This window comes from Notolabrus celidotus, chromosome 20 (assembly GCF_009762535.1).
Source record: "Notolabrus celidotus isolate fNotCel1 chromosome 20, fNotCel1.pri, whole genome shotgun sequence".
NCBI lineage: Eukaryota > Metazoa > Chordata > Actinopteri > Labriformes > Labridae > Notolabrus > Notolabrus celidotus.
Window position 1 is genome coordinate 26,200,837 of NC_048291.1, and position 21,302 is coordinate 26,222,138.

The 21,302-nt window shown below is 43.4% G+C and overlaps 1 protein-coding gene across 1 annotated transcript in view; it reads left to right on the forward strand.

Moving 5' to 3' along the window:
• The first annotated feature begins 8,076 nt into the window (after positions 1-8,076).
• The window catches only part of syt3 (synaptotagmin III), a 38,672-nt gene continuing 25,446 nt past the window's right edge, over positions 8,077-21,302 (forward strand). Inside the window, exons 1-4 of the mRNA XM_034710774.1 lie at positions 8,077-8,227; positions 13,000-13,386; positions 16,111-16,219; positions 18,220-18,393. Of these exons, the coding sequence (XP_034566665.1) occupies positions 8,077-8,227; positions 13,000-13,386; positions 16,111-16,219; positions 18,220-18,393 (821 nt within the window). The remainder of the gene's footprint in view (positions 8,228-12,999; positions 13,387-16,110; positions 16,220-18,219; positions 18,394-21,302) is intronic.

A 21,302-nucleotide genomic window follows, 5' to 3' on the forward strand; every position in this document is an offset into this window, starting at 1 on the left:
TTGGATGAGAGCGCACGGAGCCGGACTGCAGCGGATCAGAGTTGGACCGGACACGGATCTGAGTGGTGAATTATTTTACAACACATCTGTTTCAATTACATTAAGGCTAAGAGGAGTAATCGTTGTAACTACTAGTGCCGTCAATCAATAAAAAACCTAGAGCCTATGATTAGTCAAGATCAATTACAGGTTTAAATACTTGTGTTCACTTTAAACCATTTAAATACTCAAAATCTGTTGCGTTTAAATGCAAAGAAAACAACGTAATAACTTATACATGTTTGCACTTTACACAGTGTAGCTGCATGTTACCACAGCTCCTGCATAAATGTACATTCAGCCTACTATCACTGCCAATGAGTGAAAGACAATGATAAAGCACGAGTCGCCTGTTTTCTCAAGTGTCATTATTATCCACTTTCTTCTCAAGTGGCAGTTCTGAGTCGGATCATAATGTATAAACTGTCACCTTGTGCTTTGAATGACTTGATCAGGGGTGGAGATCCATGAGTGAAGCATGCTAAAGAGACAGGTAAGGGGAATCAGTGAGATCGTTTGTCTGTTGGGAAAAACAGACTCAAGCTTGTAGCGCAGTTTTTATATTTCACTGATAATCCACAGAACGGTTTAGAAAACATCAAGCTTCATGAGCAGACGAAGGTTCATATCCTCTGCTCTGTGGCTGCGTCACAGTTTGTTATCATCATCTAAAATGTCCTTAAAGGCTAATTAAGGTAAATGAGGCTCTGTATATATTTATATTGGTAGCCTGAAAGTCTTATGTAGAGCTGGGCGATATTGAAAAAGATGTTATCACGATAAATATCAAATTATTATTCCTTTTCAATTCTAGGCCGAATTTTGCTCCTGAGTGAAAGCTGAAGACGGTTTGTCAGATGAGATTTTTGGGAAGTTTTAGTTTGTAGATTCTTATTTTTCTCAGGTTGAGATCATTTGATTTAAATTTACAACAAAGATTTATCAAATTGTGCATCGTGTATCAGTTTATAGAGTATTTTTTTAGGAGTGCACTCCCCTTTAAAATTTCTAAGGATTCGGGTGGAGTGATGTTGTTTCCCACAGTGCAGTGAACGCATCTTGGTCGGTCGTTGTTCAGTTGTACGACAGTCGCCTTGGACATTAGACGTGTTCAAAATGCACAGCAGAAGTTGTCTGTGCTCATCTTTTACCCACATCCTGAAAGTGTATTTAATTAAGTGTATTAAGTTAAAAGTGTTAGCCTAACGACTCTGCTTTGAGCTGGTAGGTTTTGAGTTTTCCTCACTGTCGCTCATTTCAGCTGTGTTTACATTCCACTCCAACCATTTTTAAGCCCCGCCTACCTCTCACCCTGCGGCATGATTGGCTGTTCAATGTCGTCTTCTTCTTCTGTCTAACATTAGGTGGCAACTAGCATTTTAGGCACATTAGCGCCTCCTCCCTTTCTAGTGGGCGGATGTAATTACAGGTTTAAATATATCAAATCTTAGGGGTGCTGTTGGCCTGGTGGTCTAAGCACGCACCATATACAGAGGCTGTAGTCCTCATCGCAGAGGTCACAGGTTCTATTCCAGCCTTGACCATTTACTCCATGTCATCCCCCACTCTCCACTCCCTACATTTCCTGTCTCTCTTCAGCTGTCCTATCAAAAAATGAATAAATAAATAAATAAAATTGTATCAAATATTTGTTATATTGATATTGAGAAAAATTATATTGTGATATTATCATTATTGAATTATCGCCCAGCCCTAGAAAGTAATGCATTAAGGTCTCAAAGTTCATCAGATCTATTATTATACTTACATTGACAGTGCTTATAATTAGACATAATAAGGGGCATGACTGATTCTGATATCAGGTGATCACATTGTAGCTGCGGCCTCCCCCGTCTCCTGGCTTGCTTCTCACTTATCCAGCATGTCAAATATAGCGACCATCATCGTTGAACTTCATGACGCCTCTTTAGAAACCAACAGGATACATTTACTGACACTACATCTTTGTTTTACACAGTCCTTGTTCTATAGTTCTTGATTGGCTCTGGATCCTGCTCTCCTCTCATAATCTGATTGACCAACTTCTGTCACGACTGAGCCTTGACCTTCTCCGGCGCTTTCTGTGTCTGATTGGAGAAGACCGCCGATACTCATTCCATTTCTCAGTAGTGTGATTAGACTGTGACCTTGCATGCCGTCCTGTCTCCTCTGCCCAATTGGACAGTGACCTTACTGGTCGACTGGTCCATGTTGTGGTGTATCCGTTCCCCGAGAGTATTGATCCCAGTCAGAACAGCAGTCAATGGAGCGTCTGTGGGAGGGTTTAGTGTTGCTCTGTGCACTACAGTAGGAACGTGATTTGTGAGTCTTTTCAACATGCATCTTTATCCATGGATGACCAGCATCTGTAAATATTTGACTCCACTAAATTGCATCCCCGAACCCTTTGATTACCGTTGTTGCTGTGTCACCCTCGCCGCCAGCTCCCTCTGCTTTTTCTCTGCCCTTCTTCGCTCCATTTTTTTCCCCTCCCTCTTTATCTGTCTCGCCACCAATTTAATGTCAGCATCTCTTTTATCCCTCGCTCTCTCCGTCTCCCTCTTCCTCTCGCTACACAATCGTTCTTTCTGTCTGTCCGTCTCCTCCATTTCTTCTTCGCCTCTCCCTCCCTTCCTGATGCTCTTGCTGGCATTTGAGGCGGCCAGTTTTGTGCCAGACAGCCATTCCTCAGATTGAGATATCCTGGGTTTTAAAGTCACTCAGACAGATTTACTATCTTAATGGGGAGAAAGTGGTGGGGGTGGGGAGGTGGGGCAAAGAGGAGGGCCGATATAGGATGTTGGGTCTGGATGGCGTTATGATTCGCTAATTCCAGACTCCTTTCTGCAGCAGGCTGAGCTGAGATGGACGGATAAATAGACTCTGCGTTACCCGAGTTCGCCTTAGACTGATGTGACAATCTGCTTCTCAAAAGAGACAAAGAGTGAACAAGAGAGAACATGTGACTGCCTTCAGAAGGAGGGCGAGCAAACGAGGAAGGGAGTGGACAGCATTTCTTGTTTGGGATCTTATTGGGAGTGATATACGTCTGGGCCTAATGCTGAGATTGATTGATAGGTAGAAGACAGATGGACACGTAAGGAGCACTTTGCTAGGGAGGTGCCACTCAATACACAAAGACTGACGCTGACGTTTAACAGAACAACATACATCAAATGATCAATAACCCCTCCTCTGTCCGACGAGGCATCTTGCTTGAGAAATAGGTCCACAGCTCCACAAGGACAAACCGGCCCCGACCTCTCACCATGAACCTTGTTTCGCTTTCAATTATTTCCCATCCCTTGCACCACTTTGTGAGACTTTTGGCAAAAGGTCTGTGTTATTAGACACAACTTTGCATACATACTTCCCAGCCAGAGTCCCCGGGGACTGGCAGACTGTGAGAAACTGGAGTTTGGGCATTGACCTGCTTTATTTAGACAGAATGAGTTCAAAAATAAAGACGGAGTGCTAAAGGAGTCTAGTTTCTCCTGGATGAAAGGACAAGGAGTGAACACATAAGGCAGTCAGACTTAATACGTCTAATTTTACCTCTGATGTTTCAGGACACATCCCTCCGTATACTGGTAACATTTTCCATCTCTTGATGTCCTTCCCGCTGTGTCTTCTCACCTCTGATTGATTGATTCGACTTGAATTTCAGGTGCTGTTGGAGAGCTTCCACAGAGTCTCCTCAGATCTGACAGTGACTCCCCAACCCACGCTGACGTGTCGGACAGACCGCAGAAACCAGATGTGCTCCATCCTGTTCCCGGTGGGGAGACATTAGGAAAATAACAAGCGAAAGGTTATGCATGCACTGCAGGCCTAACAGCATTTCTCAGCCAAATCACTTTGTGAGGACAATTTCACATGTAGAGTGTCTCTGCTCTGGCCTCGCAAACTCAACATGGACCACAACCTTGGCAGCTGAGTCCACTAAAGGTAAAAAAACCCAAACACATGGCTTTTTTTTTTTTAAGCAAAGTGTGAAGCTAAATCTGAGATAATGTTTTTTCCAATTACATCAGATATTGAGCTGATCACATCACTCCCACTTTGTTTTACTTCCCTCTTTGTATTTATATTGAGCTCGTAATTATGCAAATTACTCTGCAATCAGGAGCACTGTGAGGAGTTTTCATGTTGTGTTGATTCTGGTGAGCCCTTTAGTGTTGTTCCGGGATGAAGACTACATTTCCCATGAGCGACATCACCCACTGTCGTAAAGACGCGGCGCGTGCCAAAGCGTGCATTTGTTGTGAAAGCAAATGAATGGAGTACAGATCCTTTTTTAAAAACGACTTTTCTTTTCCTGTCTTTGTTTTGCAGGATGAGGTTATGTATTGATTTGAAGTTACGTCAAATTACAAACTGTTACGTTGCAATGACTAAACTTTGTAAAGTCTGATTCAGTTAGCTGTCAGTTAGCTTAAAAAAAAGTAATCAGACTTACAGGTTTACCAGTCACAGCCTCGGTGTCATGATGTGAGCTCCTGTGTCCTTATATCACTGAACATCGTAAATATGAACACAGTTTCCCTCTGTAGTTCTCAAGAGTAGTGAAGAGTACACTATCCGTTTTGCTCTTTTAGCTAGCAAAGCCCCGGATGTAGTTTCTCCGTCAGTCCAGATCAAGCAGCAACCTCTGGTCTCAAACGATGAAGCCCATGCTGAAGTGATATAAACTGCAATACATTGAGAATCCTCTTGAGGCTGGCTGCAGAAACACAGGAAACCACATAGACATGAATGGGAAAAAGACGATCTTTGCAGCATTAATAAACATGTTTACAGCCTGGTTCAAAAAACGGCTTGGCCCTACGTAGCTAATTTCTCTATCGGCAAACACTGTACGGGGGTGAATTTTTTTCTAACGTGACGGTTCAGAAGATATTAAGATTGCGAGTTTTTACCCAAATAAGGACATGACTGACTTGACTCCCGGTCAGGAACACACAGCTATAGGCAAGGAGGCTCACACTACGTCACACTCTGCCTGGTTGAGTTCCACATTACCAATATGGCTGCCGCCGTCGATTGGCTTCAAAACAGCTCTCAGGAACAGATGGGTGACATCACGGATACTACGTCCATATTTTATACAGTCTATGGTTTTTGCTAATCCTTCTCCAGGGTCATCCATGATTACAAACATAAAGTAAAAATACAATTATTTAAAGAGAATATAAAACATCTCCTGCTTGATAAATTATCTCTCGCTGCCAAACTTTAACGTTCGAGTTCTGAGAGCCGAATATCGACTCAGCTTTTTCCGTGGAAAAGCCGACCTCGAAGTCTTCTTCTTCTTCGTTTTGTTTAATGGCGGTTGGCAACTAGCGTTAAAGGTGCATTAACGCCAAGCGGCAACCTCTGGTCTAAAAATATGAGTCCTATGCAGAAGTGTTAAAAGCTGCAGTTCACCGAGGATCCGCTTGAGGCTGGCTCCGGAAGTACCGGCAGTCACATACACATGAATGGGAAGAAGCTGATCTTTACAGCAGAAATAAACATGTTTACAGCCTGGTACAAAAGACCAGTGTAGTCTGGATAGCTCATTTCTCAATGTCCTCTCACTGTGAGGGGGGTGATTTTTTTTCTAACGCAGCAATTTGGAAGATATTGAGATTACTAGTCTTCCAATGAGAGGCACAGCTGACTGCAGGAACACTGCAGCTGTTGGCGAGGAGGCTCAAACTCCGCCTCTTTACGTCACACTGGCTCCACAGAAGCAATATGGCTGCCGCCGCTGATTGGTCTCAAAACAGCTCTTCAGAAACAGATGGGTGACGTCACGGATACTACGTCCATATTTTATACAGTCTATGATTACTGCCAGCTATTATGCTGGAGTGTGGACCAGAGATCCCTTTTCCATTAGTCAAGATTAAATAACTAAACTATAAATAAAAAAAAGTCACTAACTCACTTTCTTTGTAAAACGTAACCTGTGCTTTATATTTTCCTTCCTCAATGCTTCATATATTCTTAAAATTAAATATTCTCATCCCACAATTCTTTAGTTCTGTCTCAAGTTTTTCTCTCTGGTTGTTATACACAGATCCTTCTGAACCAGAATCAGAATCAGAATCAGAATCAGAATCAGCTTTATTCGCCAAGTATGCTTGAACACACAAGGAATTTGACTTTAGTAAACAAATTCTCAAAGTCTTGTTAGATATGCCATCAAACTTGACCCCGATAATCTCACTTTACAGTGCAGGCAGGGGCGTAGCAGACGCAGGGTACACAGGGGTACATGCCCCCTCGCAGCTGCTTTCATGTCCCCCATGTCCCCTGCACCTTTCTGCGCACAAGTCTGAGCCTGATGTCGAAGTTGTCCTGAACGCACCATGGTTGAAATGTGTGTTTGCTTCTATAAGCAGCCAGCAGCAAGGGTGTGGTTTAAGTTCACACTAAAATGTGCAGCAGTGAAGCCAGCAAGAAGCAGAGGACTGCACTCATGTTTTATATCAAACAATGTAATTTAGGTTATGCGGTTTGGGCTTTTGATAAGTTAGTTAGAGGGTTAAGTGCGCCCCATGTACAGAGATTACAATCCTCAATGCAGCGGCCACTGTTTCCATTCTAGTCTTTCCCCACTCTCTACTCCCCATGTTTCCTGTATCTCTTAATCTGTCTTATCAATAAAGGCAAAAAATAAATCAAATTTTCTGCTTCAATCTTAACAACCGTAACAATTTGTCCCCCTCACTTCTGAAATGATGTCTACGCCCCTGAATGCAGGTCGTGAAGAGGCATCAGTTGCCTATAAGAAGATTATTTCCCAATAAAAGAAAACTCCTCACAGTGCTATTAAAGAAAACTGTGTTTACCTCTGATGCATCAAATAACGTTTCAGGATGACTGACCCATTGGGCATTTTTTACACACCAAAATCATCACCGCGTCCTCTGGAGATCATTGACTTTGGGCTAATATGCAGACAGTGTAAAGTAAAGTGGCTGGCATTGTTCAGACAGAGAGGATGCAGAGAAAATTAAGGAACAGAAATATAAAATATAACTTTTACCCTGTTATGTTTCTTTAAATATGCCCTTGATTTCCCTCCTTTGACTCTCAAGGCTAGAGGAAAATGCACATCTTATTGCGTGGTATGGATTCACTTGAAGTAAATTCCTTTTGGTTAATAAGGAATGAATTTAATGCAATGTGACGGACTGCCAAATCCACCGTGAATCAACACCCAAACTCCACTCACCCTTTATCTCCATTTCAATCAGTTCATTTTAATAAAAACTATATTTTGTCCCTCGAGGGGTAGATTAAGGCTCATTACCTGATTGGTATAATCCTGTTAGCTTCTCAAAGGCCTTATGGGGATTCTGTTTGCCCCAAGGCCTTCTGCTGCATGCCAGTCTTTCAAAATGCATCTTTTTATTCAAGCTGGCAGCAGAAAGTTGAGTGGTATAGATGTTGTCGTTTCATGATTTTGGTCAACCTTCACTGTTAGTTTTACCAATCTCATCACAGATCTGCCAGACTCGAACACTTCCATGGCTTCTAGAAACAAGATCCTTTTTACTCCTTACATGATGCCAGGTTCTTAGTATCACTCTTCATAGTGTAAATTGGTTTTATGCAGCAGCAGAGCCAATGATCTATCAGGGACACACTGATGGTTTTGGCATCAGTGTTCTCACTTAATGGTCAAGGTGACCAACCTGCCAAAGAGCTGATTTGTACACTTCTATGTCTCAGCACTCACGTTGCCAGCTTTTCTCCTCTTGTCTCTTCCAGGGAAAGTGAGCGGGGTGGGTGTCGCTCAGTCATACATGGGCGCATCAGTCTGGTCCTGAAGACACCCTGAAGAGCCCCTCATTTCCCTCCTTCATCGCAGCTGTCCCCCCCTCCCCTGCCAGCTTCCTTGGCCTCCTCTTCCTCAGCTCACATCCTGCAGAAGGTGGACGGGCCAACACTCTACTTACCTGAGCGCCGTCCGATAGGTGAGGGCGGCGAAGGGCTGGGCTGTCATTGGCTGACTTCTGGTGAGAGTGCGATGCGGATTGGAGGATGTCGGGGGACTGGGATGAAGACCTGTGTAAGAAGGCGCTGGTGTTGGTGGAGGAGCTGTGCTTCAACTCCCCGAGAGGCTACAGCCAGAGTGAACGCTGCCAGGAGTTCAGCTACCTGCTGAGAGGTCGCAACAGACAGCTCGACACAGGTAACTGACACACCTGGAGACATTGTCTGCATCAATGAAGATTCATCCTTTTTCAGGATACCATGTTTGCATTTAGAGCCACTAATACAATGAGCATGAGTCTACAGTCATGCTGTGTAAATGGGTAAATGGGTAAATGGACTTGTACTTATATAGCGCTTTTCTATTCTTTCTGACCACTCAAAGCGCTTTTACACTACTTGTCACATTTACTCATTCACACCCATCCATACACTGATGGCAGAGGCTGCTTTATAGTAGGGACCATCAGTATCAGCTAATATCATTCATACACATTCACACACCGCTGAACAACAGGGATTGAAACGCCAACCTTCCGATTGATAGACAACCAACTCTACCCACTGAGCCACAGCTGCACCCCAAGGCCATCAGCTTCTACAGTAAGACCCATTGCCTCTTGGAGGACATTAAACTTTTCTAAACTAAACTAAACCCAAAACCACTACACTGTACCGTGACTGGCTGCTACTTGCTGGCCCTTCTACCAGCACACTTCCCAACCCTGAGAACAGGAGGCTGTGTTTGTGTTAAAACTAATCTCCACAAATTATTTATTTGAACCACAGTGACTTCCTAAATTTAAAGCTCCTGTGAGAGACTTACAGTTTGTGTTGACTTTAGCGCCCCCCTGTGGACAGTGATACCTCCCATCTCTCTGCTAATCTTCTGTAGATGATAAATCGTGTCAAAAAGCCTCATCTTGCTTTCTTTTAACAGACAAATATATCACTCTCTGTAGCCGTTAGCAATACAGGACATCATGCCGTTATTTACTTTCCATATGTTGCCATCTGACTAAATCATGAACTAAACACAAGATACTTGTTCTCCAGTTAAAGGATTGGGGAACAAGTACCCACAGACCCAGTCTCCATATACAGGAGCTCCAGGTGTTGACAGTGCTGATACTACCTGCCCTCCCACATGGCCACTAACACACCCGTCCTTTGAAATAGACGGGCAGCAAAAGGCAACACATAAACAGGGTTATCAAGTGAACTAACTAAGTAAGCCTTACAAATGAGAAGAAATAATGGAGCTGGAGTTAGAGGACAAAGTCTAAAAGCTGATTACTGGTAGCACTTACATGAGTTTCAATCCCAGCATCCATCAGCAATGGTCTTACATCATCATCATTGATGGGCGCTGGGATTGATTTCACCATCAGCTGTCTCCACATTAAGAGTGCTGCGTTCAACCAGTGACTTTTCCAAGTCAATCAAAGCTCAGTAATGCAGAGCCAGGTGGTTTTCCATTGGTAAAAACCAATGCAAACTTTGGTGACCTGACAGTGCTAACACAGTGATGATGTTGAGCAGGTCCAGGAGACATTGCTCTAACAAACTTGTGGGACTTGGTTTAGTTTTGCAGAGAACTGGACAAGTTGGGGAAAGTCAAAGTTCCTTCGGGGACATGAATGTTTTATCATTCCTCTACCAGACATTATAACAATGCCTTCCCCAGAGCTCTGCCTCCAGCATGGCTAAAAATCAACAGTGAGACGTGCCTCACCTGGGCTTTCCTTCAGCCAAAAGGTGCGACTGTAATATCAACCCTCCAGAAAAGATGGTTTGAACAAATTGGTTGCTTTCTCCTTCACACAGAACAGAGGCTGTGGTTAGTTTGATCCACGTCACGTTCAAATACTTTCTGCAGAGACATCTCGCACAAACATCTCCCAGTTGGCTGTATGTTAAATGATTTCCACCTTTACAAACCGACACAATTGGCTTTGACTTTAATTTTTTATGAACTCAATCTGCCGAGGAAACTTAAGATGGTTTGTTATCTTACAGCAGGTGAGTCTTTCATAGTGAAAGGATTTTGGGGATCAATTGAAGGCATTGATCACTCCCTCAAGAGGGAATTCTGCAGCAGGAAAATTCCAGTTTTACCTCCTTATTTGAGGATAGGTACGATAACATGACATATATGAGGAGGCAGAGATTTAGAAGAGTGCTCATGTTTAAACATGCGTACAGGTCCTGTGCACTCAGGACGGCAAACCATGAAATATTCATCTGTGAGACTGAGATGATCCAGGGGTACACATCCATCCCATGTCTTCCTTGAACCCAAAAGAGTCACAGTGGGACCCTGGGATTGTTATCTCAGAGCTGAATTATAAATATGTATTTATATATTTTCTACCAAGTGGAGTAGTTGCATCCGGCTCCATGGTGTGCTGAGAATTGTGTGTGGGTTCTCATTGAAGCATTTGGAAGTGCAATGTGTTGTTATGCAGATTAGCATGGATATCTGTGGCTCAGTGTAGATTAGCCAGGATTGGCTGTATGTTGCCTCTGGAGCTTTGGATGGCTCTATGCAGAAATGTCACGCCATGGTTTTAGGCGTTGGCCCCCTCGCTTACAAGCTGTGATTTTCGGTGTGTGCTGACGGAAGTCTGCGAGCCCTCCCAGGAGTGCCGCCGCCAAAAGCTGTCAGAGGAATGGCTTGTGTAAGCAGCAGCCGAGATGTGTTTGATGTGGAGCGATGTAGGACTCCCAGTGGGCTTGCATCAGTCGTTGATTGACAACGGGTCTCGCTCTCTCTTTATGGTGCTCTTCAGAGGCCTCCTACCCACCTGCCTACCCGCCCGCTGACTCGCTTTTATGCTTGGAGGATTAGCTACGGCTCTTTGGCAGTATCAGTGCTCAGGAAGGTGCAGCAGCTGCCCTAAAGAGAGACAAATGGAGGCGAGCGGTTTGGCCCCCGACCGTCCCCCGCGCACGTTTGATCACAGCCGTGTCTTATCAGCGCACCCTGATCTGCCAACCGCACACAACCTACTCCTCTGCCTCCTTGCTTTGTTTTTCCCCCTCCAAATCAATACATTAACCTTTCCCATCCTAAACCCCTCCCCTCTCGAGGGTCCCCTGTAAATCATTGTCAACTTGTTTGCCTCCATCTTTCTCTTCCTTTCTTCCTCCACAAATACCTCTTTGGATTTTACTCTTTCACACATGCCAAGCTGGTTGCATTGACTTTATCAACCATCCTTCTTTCCACCTCGTCCTCAGAGGGAATAAAAACCTTGTCAGCTTGTACGTCTGTTTCAACATGTGCACCAATCTGTTTTCCACCCTCTCTCCATCCATCTGCCGACCATCCTGTGGTTTGAATCGTTGTCCCTTTGACTTCATTTCCCTTCATCACTACTGTCCTGTCTGCCTCATCTTACCTTCCCTTGCCCTCCTTTCCTTTCCTCCCGCTCCATCACATCACCCTCCTCCTGTCTCCTCATCTCCGTCATCTCGTTCTCCCTCCTGCCTTCTCTCTATTTCCATCCCCTCGTTCCTTGCTTCCTACCTTGTCTTGCTTTCCTCACCCCATCCCCCCCAAAGCCTCCGCCGCTCCCCCAATCATATCTTTTGAACAAGTGCTGATTAATGACATACACAGACTGATGAATAATTCACCAAAGAGAGAACGAGGAGGGAGAGGCAGGGAAGGAAGGAAGGAAGGAAGGAGGAGGTGAAGGTGGTAAGGGGGTGACATACAAGGAGACAGTCGCTGAGGAGAGGAATAAAGTCAAGGCGAGCTGAGGCAGAGAGCATGGGAAAAGAAATGACAGCGAGGAATGAGGGGTGTTTAAGGGGATTAAATAGAGGAGGGAGTGAAAGAGAAAGAGAAAGGGAGGGCGAGTAAAGAGAGAGAGGAGACAAACCAGGCTCCAGAAGATATACCCCTGGGCTGGAGGATTGGCTGCTGTTTTCTTGTTTTCACTCATTTGCTCTCCGTCTTCTTGTTGTCAGCCTGTTACAGATAAAATTTCAATCTTTTTTTTGTGTCTTAACAGTGTTTATGTCTTCCCCGTGCCCAGAAAGATGCTCTGAACTGTAGTAAAACCCAGGAAATGTGGGTTAAAGAAAAGGAGGTCTTTGTGTCAATGTGGTGGGGGGTTCAGGAAACGCTTTCCTTTCACAATAAGACGGATCTGTTTCCAATAGAGGCGATGTTTTGCCTCCCTGAAGACGGATCTGACTGTTAAATCTTCGTCTAGACAGAAGCCAAGATGGCGTGACGCTTCAGGTGGAAAGCTTGCACGGTTAACAAATCTGCTTGTGTTACAGGTCTGCTTACAACCAATGAATATTCATACTCTCTGCTCTTATTGGTCCTTTTGTAAAGACAGCCATCAGACTCAAACCGTGCTATTTATACAGAGACTTCAAATGGCTCTGCATAGTTATAAATATTCATTGTATATTTAGACTTTTTATTTATAAAGATCCATGGAATATTTATAGCATAGTGACTAATTTATGAATTCATCATGGCGTTACGTTTTATGAGATCTGACACGTGCAGATCTAAGGAGAACTACAAAAGTTCCAGAGCTGACGTGGACGCTCTTCAGTGGAGGCGGGAGCTGTCCGGCAGTGGGGTGCTGAAACTGTGCTTTTTTTTGTGATTCTGTACAGTACACTTGATCAGCTGGATGAGTCATCCTCTGTCCTCCCAAATACCAACATCTACATCCCCCTAATGCACACACACACACACACACACACACACACACACACACACACACACACACACACACACACACACACACACACACACACACACACACACACACACACATACACACACAGCCCTCCAACACAATGGTTGAGCTCACACGGATTAGAAAGCTAATAACCGTGAGGAAATGCTGGATGACATTGCACAGAGACATCACAGTGGGTATTTATGTGTAACTGTTGAATCTTCCCTCTCCTCTCTCTCTTCCTCCTGCGCTGCAGAGATCTCTGTCAGTCTGCTGTCGGTCATCGTGACATTCTGTGGCATCGTCCTCCTCTCCGTCTCCCTCTTCGTCTCCTGGAAGCTCTGCTGGCTGCCATGGCGGGACAAGGAGGGCGGAGGTCTGAGCCTGACGTCAGGGCTGCTGCCCGGGAGCGCCGGAGTCGGAGGCCTCGGAGGCGCCGGGGGGTCGTCGCTTCTGCCCCCGCTGCTGCAGAGGAAGGATGGGCACTCCTCGTCCTCGCTGTACCCCACTCTGGGCCAGCAGGGCCACCCTCATTTCAATGACCTGGTGGGGCTGGAGAGTGGGGGGGTTGGAGGTGTGATCGGAGGGCCTGAGACCCAGGAGCACTCGTACCTGGACATGGACTCGTACCCCAACAATGCTGGTGAGAGAGAAACGAGACATCTGCCTCAGCCAATAACTTTTATTTTAATGCACTAACAGAGCTCTGAATTGAACACATTTAGCAACCAATGGAGGAATAATTCATCTATGCTACAGTATGATGAATGCTGGATGTTATAGTACATACAAATGGGCTTTACTTCAGTGGTGCTACATTCAAGAGGAATAACTTTTCATTCTATGATCCAGTATTTTATTGGACAAATTAACTACGCAGGGAATTTAGAAAACAAAGCAGTCTGCGTCTTTGAGCAGCTACATTTATAATCAGGGATTCATTTGTTTATTTCACCAAACAGCATGCTGTGTAGGAACACAAGGGCCGGCCTTAAAGTACATAATGTATAGAAATAAGGTCCAACTTTTAGCATTAGTGCCAGGTATAAGGGAATTAATCTGGACAATGCTTTATTTTTTATTCTGAGAAAACCCGGTGAGCGTTTTCTGTTAAAACCATGTTTAAAAGCTGCTTTAGCCACCTTAATAATGATTCACATAATGCTGTTTACTCTCAAGGAAGCATGTGATGCTGAGGTTAGACAGTTTAGCTTAATAGGAACTCAAATATGCAACAATCCAGGGGCTTGTCTAGACTATTTGAACAGGGGTGGTCCTTTTTCCTGGGGCTCTGACACAGGCAGGAGTGGCCACACACATTATCAGCATTTATCCTCTCTGTCTTCACTGTCGACTTTAACAACTGTCATGAATGTATTAGACAGCTGTTTTATTTTGTGTTATATTTAACTTTAACAAGAAATACAACAAAGTGGACACACATCAATCTTCACATAATTATTTGAGGGCTTAAAGAACTTGTACAAAGACCCAAAGGAGGGCAGTAGGGGTGTAATGATTCTTTTTAACAACGATTCAATTCGTATCATGATTCGTGGTTTGCCGATACGATTAAAGGACGATATCGGTTCATTTAGAACGATACGATCCGAAACGATTCAGTGACTTTTTATGTTTAAATGTTTTTTATTGAGGTAGCAATAATAAAACATTCAATGTTACAGATATTTCCCTCATTTTCAATTAAATGAAGAAAAACAAAAATAACAAACAAACATACAAGTCAACAGATGTAGTGAGTAACACTAAAAGAAAAACAACAACATAGAGAAAAATAATACTCAAAACCACCCACCCCTCCCCACCTCCTTCAATAACCTTTTAGCCAAACATTCAACCAGTGTGACTGTGAAATAAATACCTTGATACTGGACAGTCCTGGATTCATTCCTGTTGTTTCCTGTAAAGGAGTCAGGTATAATTAATTATGGATATAAACAAACAAGTAAACAACAATTAATGGTAAATGTATTCACATTTTATTTGAATAAGGTGCAACCAACACTTCAGGTTGAATTAACAGGAGGTTATTTTCTGCTCTCATTTTCAATATTCAATACAAGTTCAATAAAAGTACAGTAAGTAGGTTTACCTTATTTAGACTTATTTAGAACATCTCTGTCTTTGCAGAAGCCAAAGTGTTTCCACCAGGGGTGCACTCGCTCGGCTGGAAGTGAAGCTTTCAGCAGACTGTCTGCCCCCTGGTGGCTGGCTGCAGTATAGGTCAAAAAATCTGTCGCAGTCAAACTTTAAAAAAGAGTATTATTTGACTGTTTTGTGTTCAAGACCTCTTTTTTCTGAAAAGTTTCTTTTTCGTTAGTTATTCGTTAGAGTTTAAAAAACGGGGTTTTACTTCCGGCTGCAATGGCTGCGCCCAAGAGCAGGATTTTTGGGCTTCAGAACCATACAACGGGAAGAGGCGGAGCAATGCTGTCCATTTTTATTTACAGTCTATGGTTTCCACACACTGGACCGCAATGGTGGCTTGATGACTTCTCACTCGCCGGCTTCTCCTCTGCCATCCGCCATGCTATGTTTTGTTGTCTGCTGGCGCGTGGCGATGACGTCACGGACAGGCAGCCTGAATTGAGTAACGTTTAACATCTTTATCATTAAAAGTGCAAAACAAACACATCCATATAAAGTCTGCTGTGCTTAAATCCAATGTGTTATATCGTTATGAAACGATGTTAGATCGATATATGTCGTCCGGAAGGCCGACTTGCCGAGCACAGATTGATGTAGTCGGATCATAGGAATGTAAATCGATACATCGATGTAGTGGATGAATCGTTACACCCCTGGAGGGCACTCACAAAAGTAAGATGTCCTGCCTCAGGTGCCTCAGGTGGCCAATCAGATTTTGGAAGAGGCCATCCATCTCGACACGCCCCTGCAAGAAGTCAATTTTACAAAGAGATAGAAAGTGTAATAAAATGTTGTCAAAGAGATATTTAAAACCAGGTTTGATGAGGTATGTGAGATGATATCCACAGGTTCATGTTCTGTAGTTTTAATGTTGTCGACACAGGATCTGTTTTTCAGTGTTTTAAAATGTTTGCAGTCTGCCTCTGCTGCAGTTAGTGATCCTCCTTTCATGTCTCTGTGTTGTTTCCCTTTCATGCCGGTTTATGTTGCTATTGCAAATATGTTGTCTCACTGACCCCCTCTCTTTGCTCTTTTAGATTGTAAAATCAATGCAATACAATCAATCGGATCGATGCTGCCAACCCTGCATCACAGAAGAAAACCCATTGCTCTTAGCCTCTGCAACATCTAAGGTCTGAGCAGCTCAAACAAAAGAGACATGTGACTCATGAAGGATTGTTTTCTCCGGCTCTGTTAGGGACTCTGAAGCTCAGTACGACGTCTCCAGATGTCCCCAACTCAGAGGGGGGAGCCCAGCCTCAGAAAGACCTGCCCAACGCTCATTCTCAGCAGCAGGTCACCGCAAGGTGAGTATCGGTTATTGGAGACTACACTCTGTGTGTGTGGGTTTATAGGAGAGTGCTTCTTTTCCATAAATGAAATAATTGCTCTTCTGTTTTTAGTGGTACAAAGACGTGGGAGTGATTTAAACCTCGAGTGGTCATAAGAGGAAAATTGAATGACGAAAAATCATAGTAGATAAAGAAAAGAGGACTTCACTACTGATATAGACCATAATGATTGGATGTTGCTTTAATGAAGTCTTCTTCAGTCTGTAAAGGAAATCAACTCAGTTTGTTTTCCTCCTAGTTTCAAGATTTTTCCAATTAAAGGTTGAAGTAGAATAAAATGCACATTTTAAAAGTTTAGTTTGATGTTAAAGAGATCACTTAAAGGTGACATATCATGCAAAATCAGCTTTTTAATGGTTCTCTACCTGAAATATGTGTCCCTGTCTACAAACCCCCCGAAAATGAAAAGAATCCATTCTGCCCCGTTCTGATTTCTCCACCTTTCTGTAAATGTGTGTGAAACCAGCCGTTTCAGTTTTCAGTGTTTTTCATACGTCACAACGACATCCGGCCTGTAACAGGAAGTCAGAGCTCGGAGCTTGTTCAGCCCATAGACTGTATAAAATACAACTCAACCCCTCCTCTGTTTTTCATTCCCTGCACACATGTGTGCTAACAAGGAGCTTAGGAGGGAGGCATGCTAGTTGTAGGCTGTCTTAATAAACACAAAGGTCGGTTTTACTCCCCACGTCTGCAGATTTGAAGATCTAGTGGATGATTTTTAGTTTTCATGGAAAAGTGCTAGCGCTAGTTAGCATAGCCACATAGCTACATGTTCGTAGCTGTGTACCAAGACACACGTCGACATGCTGACAAATAAAACAACAAGAAACACTAAATCTGTGACCAATGGTTCAGAAAGGTCCTGCTGCAGGCGCCTCTCCATCAGGATCAGATTCTGGATCAGATTCAGATGGTTAAAGTAACGCGGGTCTGTGGGCAGCCGTGTCTATGCATGCAACATGTAAACATTAGATCAACGTGCTGGAGAGCCGAGGCCACATCCACTTCCTGAGGGGGGCGTGGTCAGAGAGCTCATTCTCATTTAAAGGCACAGACACAGAGAACAGCCTGTTCTGAGCAGGGCTGAAAAAGAGGAGTTTACAGGCAGACCAGAATCTGAAGTGTTCTTTGAGCAATAAACTTTTAAGACATGTTTTGGGGACCTCTTAGACCAATATATTTTGATGAAAAAGAGCATAATATGTCACCTTTAATGCCGGCTCCTGCAGCGTTCTGTACTTTAGCAGAGGACAGGAGGAGAAACAGTGAGAAAGAACGTAACAAACACCAGAGTCGATGAAGTTTGCATAACCTTTAGTGTCTGCTGCAGATCAATACAAGAATCTGTTCTACTGGACTGGACAGACCCGAGGGATCTTAAGTTAAACATGTGTTTTGGTTAGCTGAACATGCATCACTGCTCCATTTATGCCTCAGCTTCACCAGTGATGCATGTCGTAGAGGTGCTGATTTGGCTTCTCTTGTACGTATTGATATGCAGTCAGCAGTTAAATCTAGAATAACACCATCAAGAAACTGTACAGAAGTCTTTGTTGAGCACCCATTGAAACTGTTGGCTCCTAAATTTAATGCATGTGTTGAGTTTTTGAACTCGCTCCATGGCCAAGCAGCCTACATGATATGTCTCGTTGCTCTGAGTGGTTGTATCCAGAGGCAGTTTGGTGTTTTGATCAGAAGCAGCCTCATCACACAGCTAGCCTTGATTAAATAGCACCTACTGCACAGAAGCATACGTGTAAAAGCTTGTGTGAACACGAATGCAAACAGAAAAAGAGGGTACTCTAAATTTAGCCACTTTACCTGCCACTGCATCTCTGATGAAGCTGCTGCATCACACTGTTATAGCATCTTCTTTTGCTGAGTGTGTATGTGCTTACGTGCCGCGCTTCTTACTCAATATTCACCCTTTAGGCTCTTATGTGTTTGTTCAGGCCTAAGCCCATGACTCACCAGCTCTCCAGTCCTGATTTCCACGAGGAGAAGGAGCAGGTTACCAGCATCGGGCAGATCAAACCGGAGCTCTACAGGCCCAAGGGCGACCAGGGTGAAGGCAAACAGGGCGACAACTGCGGCAAGATCAGCTTCCTCCTGCGCTACGCCTTCAAGTAAGTCAGCAAGTTTATGCAGAAACTTCCTACACGCTCTGTCAGCGTCTGGTACCGCTGAGAAAAACACATTTAAACTGTAAGAGATCTCTCCACCATAACTTTGAGATTTAAAACACTGTGGACTGCACAGACAGCATGCTGCACCAGAGGCTGGATGACTCCTTTAAGCTCCATGTGTACATGGATTCACAAACCTCCCTGCTTTCTTTATTGCTGTTACTGCTTAGCGTTCTTAAAGTTGAAACCACGTGAATTGGATGACTTTTAGGTTGACTTCAGAAACACATCAATGACCCCGTATAGACTCAGTTTTCAAATGTGTTCTTTGATCCAAACTGAAGTTGAAAGTTAAGCCACAGTGACGTTCACACCGGCATGAATCATGTGACCTTAAGGTCTCCGGTTTTGGTCCAAATGTCAGGAGGTGTCACACGCAGTACTTTAATCAGGTTGTGTCCAGACAGGCAGCAGATGTGTCAGGATATTTTTGGAGACAGAGATATGTCACGAACAACACTTCTTAGAATTCGTGGAGTGGCTTTTCTTACTGGCATGACTTATAAGTTACAATGTAGAATATGTTGCATATTATTGAATATCTTGTCCATGAAACTTGCATAGAAACATTTGAATTGATAATGAAATGAAAGTGTGATAAGAATGAGATAAAACTGTAAATGCATATGGATATATATATATTTTTTTACCTTTATTTTATCAGGTATAAAATGTTTGAGAACCAGTTGTCATTTACAAACATGACCTGGCCAACAGGAACACATACACATGTAAGCTACAGTCACAAATAGACATATAAACATAATAGTAGCTCTAGACCATGCACAGGGGCGGATTGGCCACCCTGAAATCCTAAACCGTGATTGGCTATGTGCCTTGTCATAAGTGTCCCTTATATTGAAATCAACTTTGTGTTGTTTCAGCAGGCTGCTAGTAGCTTCTTTGCACTTCAATGTGGAACAGTTTTCTTCTTTTGAAACTTTTGAAAAATAGTTATTTTATTCTCCTTAAAGAATTACGTTCAGCTGATTTAGATGTGACCACTCTGTTGAGTTACCTTTTAAAATTAGATTTTATTTTTTAAAGTTATATTTTGGGGCTTTTTGCCTTTATTGATAGGACAGCTGAAGAGAGACAGGAAATGGGCGGAGTAGAGAGTGGGGGAAGACATGCAGGAAATGGTCGCGGCCGGGAGTCGAACATGTGACCTCAGCGATGAGGATAACAGCATCTGTATGTGGGGCGCTTGAACCACTAGCCACCAGCGCCCCTAAAATTAGACTTTAATGCATGGATATAAAAGTTTCTCTTGATTCTGTTACTGTATATAAGAAGTTAAAGGAGATGTGATCAGTGAAGATAACTCTCCAAGGTTCGGTTTAAGCCCCTAATGTTTACAACACCTGGCCACCCCTACAACAGTCTCTGCCCCATCTTGGCCACCCCAGTGATAAAAGTCTCACTCCACCACTGACCATGGAGCAAATCATTTAAGTGATTGGATCAAAAAGTGTCTCTGGGATGTTAACACTTCTCTTCAGCCATTTTTAAAAACCCAGTACACGTCTTCAAACAAAGAGTAAAGGGGTCCAGAAGTCATACTCTATTCTAGACACTGTCTGACTGCTTCAGGGTAAATCTGCACTGTGAGCTTGATGCTTACGTTGACATGCTAACAGTGACATATCTATTACACTGCTGTTCATTGTGTAATGTTAAATATATCTGCCCAGGGGCGTCGGGGGCCGAACGGTCTAAACGCCCAATATACAGAGGCAGGTCCTATACGCAAAGGTCGCTGGTTTGACTACCTGCTGTGACCATTTGCTGCACGTCCACTCTCTGCTTCTTCAGCTGTCTTATCAATAAAGGCAAAAATGTCCAAAACATGTAACTTTAAATATATCCACCCTATTAGTCTACAGCACTGGTTCGCAAAGTGGGGGTCGGGACCCCTTGGGGGGTCGCCAGGCACTGATGGGGGTAGTCGCGAGATCCCATCCAAAAAAGTGGTTCTTTTTAAGGCTTTCTTGTCTTCTGAATATCTAAAATTGTATATTTTATCCATTATTATAAAGATATAAATACAGATATCAGTTAAAATGAATGCAAATCAGGATCTTTATATGATATCACTGCTACCAACTAAACATGAAGATTACTTGCATTCTGCTTTCAACCTTTTTTAAATAACTATGAAATTCGTGCTTGCCCATGGCTGTAAGTAATGTTTAACCAACCTAAGTAACAGCGTGGGTCCCGAGTCTCTGGCACCATTATTTTTGGGGTCCTAGGCTGAAAAGTTTGGGAACTCCTGGTCTACAGTATTCGCAGCTTTAAAAACTAGTGCTTAAAGGAAGTAAAACTCAAAATTTAAGATGGTACGTGGTAATATACTTGATTTGGTGGACCAACACACTGACGAACTTACATCGAGCTAAGCTACCAGCATGTCTAAGATAAGAACAATGAGTTGATAACTCTGTTGACGCTTGCAGGAATACTCCAGAGTCCTTCAGATTCCAAACCTGAGCATCGTTTCATGACTCTGACGCTGAATGAAACTAACACAGCGTCTCTCTCCCAGTCTCCAGTGAACGTTGAAGCATCTGTTTTCACATGGCTTAGACCGTAGGGCTGCAAACAGCACAGACACAGAGAGGAAACATCTTTCAGCTTGTTTATTTTGAGCAGAAACAAAAATAGAAAAAACGTCAGCTCACATGCCACGAGCATGAGACTGGAGAGAGGCCACTGTGTCTCTGTGTGTTTGTCATGTTTGTTTATGATAATTACACAAACATATTAACATGTAAAAGTGCGACACAGAGTGGAGCTGTTACAACTGTGTGGAGAGATTTCTGTACTTACTTTCATTTTGCTCCTTG